The sequence below is a fragment of the Poecilia reticulata genome, linkage group LG10 (genome assembly GCF_000633615.1).
Source record: "Poecilia reticulata strain Guanapo linkage group LG10, Guppy_female_1.0+MT, whole genome shotgun sequence".
Lineage (NCBI taxonomy): Eukaryota > Metazoa > Chordata > Actinopteri > Cyprinodontiformes > Poeciliidae > Poecilia > Poecilia reticulata.
The window spans coordinates 24,357,816-24,368,256 of NC_024340.1; the positions used below are offsets into that span (position 1 = coordinate 24,357,816).

Genomic DNA, 10,441 nt, shown 5'->3' on the forward strand with positions numbered 1-10,441 from the left:
TTCACCTCACCAGGTAACAGAGAATAAATCACTGTACCGTTTTGTCTCCAGTCAGGATCTCTAGCAGAAACAGAACATAAAGAGGATCCAGGTTTGTTATTTTCACTCACATATGCGCTGTAGGACTGTTCYTCAAACACAGGTGGGTTGTCATTGATGTCAGCTACAGACAACTGAACAGTTTTAGAGGAAGACAGAGGTGGAGAGCCCTCATCAGTGGCAATTATCGTAATGTTGTAATCAGATACTACTTCTCGGTCCAGCTGCCCTGTTGTCACCAGAGAATAATAGCTTTTAATAGAAGGAACTAATTTAAAAGGGACGTCTTCCTGAATGTAGCAGCGGATCTGTCCATTCTTATTAGAGTCTCTGTCCTGAACGTTAATGATACCCACCTCTGTACCTGGTACTGTATTTTCTGGGACAGGGTTTTTAAGCGATTTTATTAACGTTAGTGGAATGTTGTCATTGACATCTGTGACGTCAATGATTAATGTGGACGAAGACACTAAACCAGGACCATCCTTTGCAATAATTTGCATTTCATAGGATGGTTTTGCTTCATAATCTAGTATTCCAGTAAGCTTAACATCGCCACTTATTGGATCAATAGAAAATACGTCATTGTCGTCAGAAATGTGATCAAAATCATATGTCACTTCTCCATTTACTCCATCATCCGCATCTTTTGCGGTCACTTTAACCAGTACAGTATCTAATGGAGAGTTTTCAGGCAGACTGGCCCTATAAACTGCCTCGGTGAACACTGGGGCGTTATCATTAGCGTCCAGCACCGTAACATGAACAACTGCAGTACCTGATCTCCGAGGAGCGCCCCCGTCTGTTCCTACAAGCACAATTGTTAGTGTCTGCGTTTGTTCTCTGTCCAACTCTTTTTCTAAAACTAACTCACTGTATTTTCCTCCACCACTTTTAGAAATGACATTGAGTCTGAAGTGTTCGTTCTTCCCAATACTGTATTCTTGAACGGCGTTAATTCCGATATCTGCATCATGGGCCTCTTCCAAGCGATAACGACTTCCCTTCACTGCGGATTCACTCATTTCAAAATGTATATCCTTCTTTTTAAATTGTGGTGAATTGTCATTAATATCTTGGATGTTAAGCACAATGCGACGGAGCTGTAATGGCTCTTCTAAAACGAGCTCTTGTGTTAAAACACACAACGACTTCTTTCCACAAAGCCCCTCTCTGTCAATCCTGTCTGCAACAATAATGTCTCCGGTGCTCAGATTAACGTCACAATACCGTTTGCCGTTCCCGTCAGCTTCTACGCGAGCCTTTCGAGCAGCCAGTTTGCTCACTTCAAGACCCATTTCTTTCGCTAAATTTCCAATAACTGAGCCCCTCTCCATCTCCTCGGGAAAAGAGTAGGACCCATCTCCAAAGGCGGTTTGCGGCATGTGAAAAAATATCCCAAGAAAGGAGATCAGGCAACGGGCTAAAAATGCTTTGTTCTCCATCGTCCATTCATTCACCCATTAATCCGAGAAGCAAAGGCTAGAAGTACAAAAAACAACAAGGGAGAAGAAGATTTGTCGAAAATGTGTGTGGACCTTTCTTAAATGTGATATTTTGTGGTTTAGTTAGCGGAAGGTCTGCAGTCAGTTTGAAATGAAAGGTTGTACAGCGATATAGGAAGGGTTTAGCAAGTAAATCTGAAGGAGAGTGACACCGTGTGTAAATTTCTAGCATTACATACAATTGATTATTTCCTGGAGATTCAACGTAATAGCAGGTCGCATACACACTAAAAATCTAAGAAGACATGGATTTATTGCAATCAGAAATGTCTTGATTTTACGGCAGCGTTAATGTGAGAGAGGAATCTGAACCGGGTTCATTTCAGCACCACGGACAGAAGAAAAGGCACTATTTTTCAGTACTGAAAATGTCACTAAATGTAAAGAAAATAATATTGATCAGCTTATAGAGTGAATTTTCAACAAGAAACCCACTCTGTTTTCTCTGCTGGACTACTGAGRATACATTGTTTATAATGGTTCCTCTAAATCAAACAAACGATAACACATTGAATGATCTCACAACCGTTGTCAGATAGACGTCATATATGTAAGTGCTGCGTAAAGCCACCGTTAACATCTATGTAATTGGAGAGGGGAAGAATCGTGGGGGATGCCGACTCCTACAAACCACAAAAATCTGAGTCTCCAGCTTCTTTTATCAGCTAAATAATAATGCTGCGTAAAGTTCCTGTGTCATCTACAACTGCAAAATTGGAGGGGAGGAAAGCTCCGTGTAAGGCTAGAGCTCCATAAAACAACAGTCTCGGTTTTCCCTTGAGGGAAAAAATCACAGACAACATGATAATGTAAAAGGTCAAAATTGAAAGGGACAAATAATGTGATAAGAAAAGGTGTCACTTTGTAGTTATTGTTATTATATGCAGAACTCCAAATGACGCTCATGCTATAACATAGCAAAAATCAATTAAAATGTACTTAAAGAACAACCCAGATATCCAAACCCCTTTAAATTATAGAGACGTCTTATTCTGACATTTAGATTCTTACCTGGGGAGAATCATCAATATCAGTCAAAGACTGGAGGAAGTCTGTCGGACTTTTCTTCAGAGTCTGGTCAGCAGGCAGCATGTTGTCATTGAAGGTTGACACAAACTTAAAGTCACTGGTTCTAGATCCTGTAGTCAGGTAGGCATCATAATTGTAGGTGCTGCGTAAAGTTCCTGTACCGTCAACATCTCCATAATTAGGAGGAAGGTAGGCTCCAGGAATGGCCACCGTTCCATCAAACAACAGTCTGGGCTTTCTCCTGCGACAAAATCTCACACCCAGGATAATGATGATGAAAGTCAAAAAAAAGGTTGATACAGAAACCAGCGCAATGATTAGATATGAGGTCATCTTGGAGTTATTCTCATCATAAGAAATGTCTTTCAGTTCTGGCACCTCAGCCAAATTATCAGAAATAAGTAAATACAGTGAACAGGTAGCAGACAAAGACGGATGTCCATTATCTTTCACTGCAACAATCAGGTTCTGTTTCATGCTGTCAGATTCGGAAATGTCCCGCTGTGTCCTGATCTCTCCACTGTGCAGATCAATACTGAAAAGTCCAGGATCTGTGGCTTTCACTATGTGATAGGACAGCCAGGCGTTCTGTCCAGAGTCTGCGTCCACTGCKATCACTTTGGACACCAGAGACCCTCCATGTGCAGCTTTGGGAACTAACTCAGTCATGAAGGAGCTGCCCTCTGGGGCGGGATACAAAATCTGAGGAGAGTTGTCATTCACATCTGATATGAGCATTCTGACTGTCACATTGCTGCTGAGAGGAGGAGAACCATTGTCTCTGGCCATAACTTGAACTTTAAAACTCCTGAACTGTTCATAGTCAAATGACCTCACAGCGTGGATCACTCCTGTGTCTCCRTTWACAGATAGATAGGAGGACACCGAGGCACCGTTCACCTCACCAGGTAACAGAGAATAAATCACTGTACCGTTTTGTCTCCAGTCAGGATCTCTAGCAGAAACTGAACATAAAGAGGATCCAGGTTTGTTATTTTCACTCACATATGCGCTGTAGGACTGTTCCTCAAACACAGGTGGGTTGTCATTGATGTCAGCTACTGTTAAAAGAACCGTTTTAGATGAAGACAGAGGTGGAGAGCCCTGGTCAGTGGCAGTGATTGTAATGTTGTAATCAGACACTAATTCACGGTCCAGTATCCCTGTGGTCACCAATGAATAATAGTTTTTAATCGATGGAACCAATTTAAAAGGGACGTTTTGCTCGATAGAGCAGCGAACCTGTCCATTAATATCAGAATCTCTGTCCTGCACATTAATGATTCCCACCTCTGTTCCACGTGACACACTTTCTGTCACGGGATTCGTCAGAGATTTAACATAAATAACAGGGCTGTTGTCATTCACGTCAGTAATCTCAATAATTACTTTAGAATCAGATGAAAGTCCATAGCCATCTTTTGCATTGATGCGCATTTCATATTTAGAATCACTCTCGAAATCAAGACTCCCAATGACTTTTACTTCCCCCGTTTTGTTATTTAGTGTAAAAACCCTTTTAGCTCTTTCTGGGATGCGGCTAAATTCGTACGTAACTTCCCCATTTACACCCTCATCTGCATCGGTAGCTTTAACAGTCACCGCGACAGAATCATGGGGCGCATTTTCAGGAAGACTTGCTCTGTAAACTGCCTGATCAAAAACCGGTGCGTTATCATTAGCATCAAGAACAGTGACGTGTATATTTACGGTGCCTGACCTCCGTGGGCGTCCATCATCAACAGCAATAATAGTGTAATTCAACTCACGCTCCTTTTCACGATCTAACTCTTTGTCTAAAACTAGCTCGATGGTTTTGGATCCATCTGTATCCTCTCTAACTGATAAAACAAAATGTTCATTTGTTTGCAAACTGTACTGCTTTACCGTATTCTGTCCGATATCCGCGTCATGGGCTTCATTGACACGAAACCGCGCTCCCTTAACAGCTGATTCCCTTATTTCTAGTTTAACTGCATCTTTAGGAAAAACTGGGAAATTATCGTTCACGTCTTGAACGTGCAGAGAAATCCGATGAAGCTCCAAGGGACTTTCTAAAACCAATTCATATTTCAGCAAGCACGAAGTCTTCTCGCCGCACAGCTCCTCTCTGTCAATCCTTTCCTTTAAGATAAAATTCCCCGTTCTTAGATCAAGATCACAGAAATGCTGATTGGCGTCCTCAGTATCGATCCGAGCTTTTCGAGTGGACATTTTTACCACTTCCAGTCCGAGGTCTTTAGCAATATTTCCGACAATAGAACCAGGCCTCATCTCCTCTGGAACGGAATAGCTCAGGTCTGCAGCAGAGATTTTTATGTAAAAAACAAAACCGGACATGATACTCAAGAACAAATGTCCACTGAAGCCCATGGTTTCAATTCAACTTTGACACAAACAAAAGCCGCCTTTCTTCGAAAAAGCAGGATATTTGTAAAAAGCAGGTAGGTGACTGAAGCTCTTGGAACAATGGAGATTCTGGTTTTTCATCATGAATGCGATATTGCTAGGGGTGGAGAACGAAGACTATATGCAAGCCGATAGCGACTCCATGAGTAGATACAGAACATTACAAACGCAAGAAAACGAAATGAGTCTAAAATTCCCAATTTCACTAGAAAGACTGCATCAAAAAAACTGTACTTTAAATCACAATTAAAATAATTCCTCAGATATGTTCCATCTAATATGGGCGGCAAAAATATGTAATTCAGCACCACGGAAAGCAAGTTCTATACCACACACCCCACTCACACACACTTTCTCTCACATCTCTCCTCAAAAAAGGAGAGATGCTCAAAAGTTTTCACTTTAAGGAAGCAAGCAGTTATTTTTTTTTTACATTAGCTTAAAAAGCTTAAAAATAAATTGAGTAAGGAGAACCTAATGATTTGGTGAAATTTTGTATAACATAATATCACAAGGATTTGAGATAATAATAAAATGAAAAAAGAACTCACAGGGGAAGCAAATATGTGTTTAAAAATCTGATACATTTTTTTACAATGAAATTTGAAGTGCATCAGGCCAAAAAGAATGTGATTAAATGTCGTCAGGAAATAATCAATCGTGGCTATGTTAGTCGACAATAATGAATACCATACCAGTAGTCAGAATATTTTTTGCAAAACTCTAAGTTACAAGGTGCTGACTCAATTCAAAATTGAAAAAAAAAACAGATTCTGAATGATATGACAACACAAAAACGAAAACACACTAGTTCCTACCTCTTCAGGTGTCTCCAGGCCTTCAAAGGGATCATTAAATTTTGTCGGACTATTCCTGAGAGTCTGGTCAGCAGGCAGCGTGTTATCATTGTAAGATGATACAAACTTAAAGTCACTGGTTCTGGATCCTGTTGTCAGATAGGCATCATAATTGTAGGTGCTGCGTAATGTTCCTGTACCATCAACATCTGCATAATTTGGGGGAAGATAAGCACCGGGAATGGCCACTGCTCCATCAAACAACAGTCTGGGCTTTCTTCTGCGACAAAACCTAACACCAAGGATGATGATGATGAAGGTCAGAAAGAAGGTGGACACAGAAACCAGCGCAATTATCAGGTAAGAGGTCAGCTTGGAGTTCTTCTCATCATAAGAAATATCTTTCAGTTCTGGCACTTCAGCCAAGTTGTCAGAAATAAGTAAATGCATTGAACAGGTAGCAGACAGAGAGGGCAGTCCATTATCTTTCACTGCAACAATCAGGTTTTGCTTCATGTTGTCGGATTCTGAAATGTCTCGTTGAATCCTGATCTCTCCACTGTGAAGATCAATACTGAAAAGTCCAGGATATGTGGCTTTGACTATATGATAAGAAAGCCAGGCGTTTTGTCCAGAGTCTGCGTCCACTGCTATCACTTTGGACACCAGAGACCCTCCATGGGCAGCTTTGGGGACTAACTCAGTCATGAAGGAGCTGCCTTCTGGAGCGGGATACAGGATCTGAGGAGAGTTGTCATTCACATCAGATATGAACACACTGACAGTCACRTTGCTGCTGAGAGGAGGAGAACCATTGTCTCTGGCCATCACTTGGACTTTAAAACTCCTGAACTGTTCATAATCAAATGACCTCACAGCGTGGATCACTCCTGTNTTAAAACTCCTGAACTGTTCATAATCAAATGACCTCACAGCGTGGATCACTCCTGTGTCTCCATTAACAGATAGATATGAGGACACCGAGGCACCGTTCACCTCACCAGGTAACAGAGAATAAATCACTGTACCGTTTTGTTTCCAGTCGGGATCTCGAGCAGAAATGGAGCATAAAGAGGAGCCAGGTTTGTTATTTTCACTCACATATGCGCTGTAGGACTGTTCCTCAAACACAGGTGGGTTGTCATTGATGTCACCTACAGACAACTGAACAGTTTTAGAGGAGGATAGAGGTGGAGAGCCCTCATCAGTGGCAGTTATTGTAATGTTGTAATCAGATACTAGTTCACGGTCCAGTTGTCCTGTGGTCACTAGAGAATAATAGTTTTCAATGGAAGGCATTAACTTAAAAGGCACATTTTGTTGGATGGAGCAGCGGACCTGTCCATTTTTATCAGAGTCTCTGTCCTGAACGTTGATGATTCCCACCTCTGTACCAGGTGACACGTTCTCAGGTATTGGGTTGGACAGGGATTTCAGGTAAATTTCTGGCGCATTATCGTTTACGTCGATAACATCAATTAACACTTCAGCATGTGAGTTCAGTCCTAATCCATCTTTAGCTTTAACTCTTATTTCAAAAGAATGTCTTTCTTCATAGTCAATTGCTCCCATCACTGTTATTTCTCCCGTTCTGGAATCAATCAAAAACAAATTCGCCACGTCCTCAGTCATGTGGCCAAATTGATAAGTGACATCTCCATTGACTCCTTCATCTGCATCAGTAGCGGTAGCAGAAACCACTATTGTTTTTAACGGTGCGTTTTCAGGCACAGTTGCCTTATAAACTGCCTGAGGAAACACTGGGGCGTTATCATTAGCATCCAGCACTGTTACATGTATGACTACAGTACCTGATTTCTGAGGAGATCCACCATCTAAAGCCGTTAGAAGTAAATCGATTTCTTTTTCTTTCTCCCTATCAAGTTTATTCTCCAGCTTCAGTTCAACCTTGCTGCCATCTGCAGCAAGAATAAAATTGTCATTCGTTTGAAGTATGTATCTTTGCACTCCATTTGAACCTATATCAGCGTCATGGGCCTCCTCTATAGAGAAACTGTATCCTTTCTCTGCCGATTCCCGTATTTCCATTTCGATCAATTTTTCGTTGAAGTGCGGCGAATTGTCGTTCAGATCTTGTATATGAAGACTTAAACGATGAAGCTCCAGTGGGTTTTCCAACACCAGACCTGCTTTTAGTACACACGCAGATTTTTTGCCGCAAAGGCTTTCTCTGTCTATCCTTTCCGACAAAATCAAATCCCCGGTGTTCATTGCAATATCACAGTAGCGCTTCCGAGTCCCTTCAAAGTCAACACGGGCTTGTCGAGACGCTAAGGTCCGCAGATCAACGCCCAGATCCTTTGCTACATTTCCAACAACAGATCCTCGTTTCATCTCTTCTGGAATAGAATAGCTCAGATCCCCACGTACCTCATGCGGCGCTTCAAAAAATAAAGCAAAGCACAAAATCAGGCCGAGTCTTGCGAATCCTTTGTCCCTCATCTTGATTAAAAATGCGCTTTGACCGTTGTTGAAGCACACCATAGCGAATGCTTCAAAAAACATCATTAAAACATAAAGTAATGAAACGCATACAGCCACGAATAACAGTTCAATATGGCCACTATATTCTAACATTTCCTTTGTAAAATGCAAAGTGTACACCCAGTCATCAGTGGGTGGAGTGGCCCGAGATAATTTTCCGACAGCCAAGAGCGACATCTCCAGTCCTTTTTTTCCCCCACACCATGTCTCTTAGCAAGACCACAAATAAAGGCTTATACATATAAAAAAACCGATATCTATTTACTTTTTTTTTCTTTTTTTATTGAAACTAAATACGCACAGCTTACCTTCAAAGGAGCCACAAGATACAACGGATATGTCTTTAAACTTCAGCTATTTACAGTTTTGCTTCAGATGTATTGCAGGTTTTTTCCGTGGTTAAATCAATAGAACATTTTTGGTATCTCATAAAAATAATGTTGATATCAGACTGGGTTATCCATAAAAATGTAAAATAAATCTGAAATATGTAACGTTCAGTGCAACTGCTGAATGCAAAATAGACCATGTAATTTTGCCCTAGAAGGCACGTAAAAAGGTACCATAGATATGAATTGATATGTCGACGGAGAGAGAGACACAGAGGAAGAGAGAAAGAGAGGGAGAGAGAGATAGTGAGAGTCCTTCTCATCATTTATGTTCATTCACATCATTAAAAGCAGCTTATTTGCAATTTAGTACTTTATTTAATTTTTTTTTTAATTACATCTTTTTGTAAATCTCAGCATAAAAGTGTAGAAGCACAGGCAGTTCTCATGTTGCTCAAATAATACATTTTGAGCAACATGAGGAAAGCAATTGAAAATGTAGAAACACACATAATAAAAATTGGTATTTATGTACAAAAACCTTTGCAACAAGTTGAAAAAAGTAAGAAAAATAATTTTAACGTGACATAGTGAATCAAAGTCGTGAACAAGTCGTCCTGAGAATTTATGTTCTGAGAAATGCAAGTGACTGAGAAAAACTATAAAAAGTAATGTAAAGCAAATAATTTAGAAAGTGTCTGGAAAAACTGACCATTGTAAACAGTCAGAGTCACAGTAGTTCAAATACTTCTCAGAGGAAAACCACTAAACTTAAACTTCCCGGCAATTAAGGTAAGCGAGGCCTGATCACACACATTTTGCCTCACTGATAAGTCCTTTGGTGTCAGTCTGACTCAGGTTGAACTTCTTTTTTTCCCTAAAGGTGACCACATGATTTAAGGATCAAAATAAACTTTCCACTTGATCCCTTTAAGGCATCAGTTAATTAGGTTGCAAAACTTAAACACAGGAATAAACAACTTGATGATTTATAAGAACATGAACATAAATTGTAGGGTTCAATAGATTTCTAAAGATTAATGCAAAAACAATAATAGGAAGATATGACAAAAGGGTTTTTTCAAACTACTGGAGAAAAAAGCAATTGCAAATAATTGACAGTGGCAATTAGTCATTGCCACAAGGTTAGTTTAATTTTGTGGTGAAAATGCTAAGAAACTTATTTGCCAATCAAACACAATAAATCATAGAAAAAAAAAATCACTGAGAAAGACATAAAAAAAAAAACAAATGGATACACAATTGGGGGGGGGGGGGATGACAGTCCTACCTCAATGGATGTCTCCAGAGTTAAGAAGGGATCCTCAAAGTCTGTTGGACTTTTTTTCAGAGTCTGCTCAGCAGGCAGCGTGTTGTCATTGTAAGATGATACAAACTTAAAGTCACTGGTTCTAGATCCCGTTGTCAGATAAGCGTCATAATTGTAAGTGCTGTGTAAAGTCCCTGTGCCATCAACATCTGAGTAATTAGGAGGAAGGTAGGCTCCTGGGATGGCAACTGCTCCATCAAACAACAGTCTGGGCTTTCTTCTGCGACAAAACCTCACACCAAGGATGATGATGATGAAGGTCAGAAAAAAGGTGGACACAGAAACCAGGGCAATGATCAGATAAGACGTCATCTTGGAGTTCTTCTCATCATAAAAAATGTCTTTCAGTTCTGGTACTTCAGCCAAGTTATCAGAAATAAGTAAATACATGGAACAGGTGGCTGACAGAGAGGGCTGTCCATTATCTTTCACTGCAACAATCAGGTTCTGTTTCATGCTGTCAGATTCTGAAATGTCCCGCTGTGTCCTGATCTCTCC

At 40.5% G+C, this 10,441-nt stretch overlaps 1 protein-coding gene across 9 annotated transcripts in view; it reads right to left on the reverse strand.

Annotated features, from left to right (window-relative positions):
- Positions 1–10,441, reverse strand: part of LOC103471737 (protocadherin gamma-C5-like) — a 276,959-nt gene that overhangs the window by 252,485 nt on the left and 14,033 nt on the right. The window contains exons 1-2 of one of the 9 annotated variants that reach the window (XM_017307044.1): positions 6,708–8,360; positions 6,332–6,650 (exon numbers count right to left, since the gene is read on the reverse strand). The exons of 2 other annotated variants lie outside the window; for them this stretch is intronic. In XM_017307044.1, coding sequence (XP_017162533.1) covers positions 6,332–6,650; positions 6,708–8,308 — 1,920 coding nt within the window. In that variant the 5' untranslated portion in view covers positions 8,309–8,360. Of the gene's footprint in view, positions 1–2,555; positions 5,045–5,800; positions 6,651–6,707; positions 8,361–10,441 lie in introns of those variants that run through there. 6 more of the 9 variants (XM_017307043.1, XM_017307047.1, XM_017307046.1 and 3 more) reach the window with 6 other exon arrangements.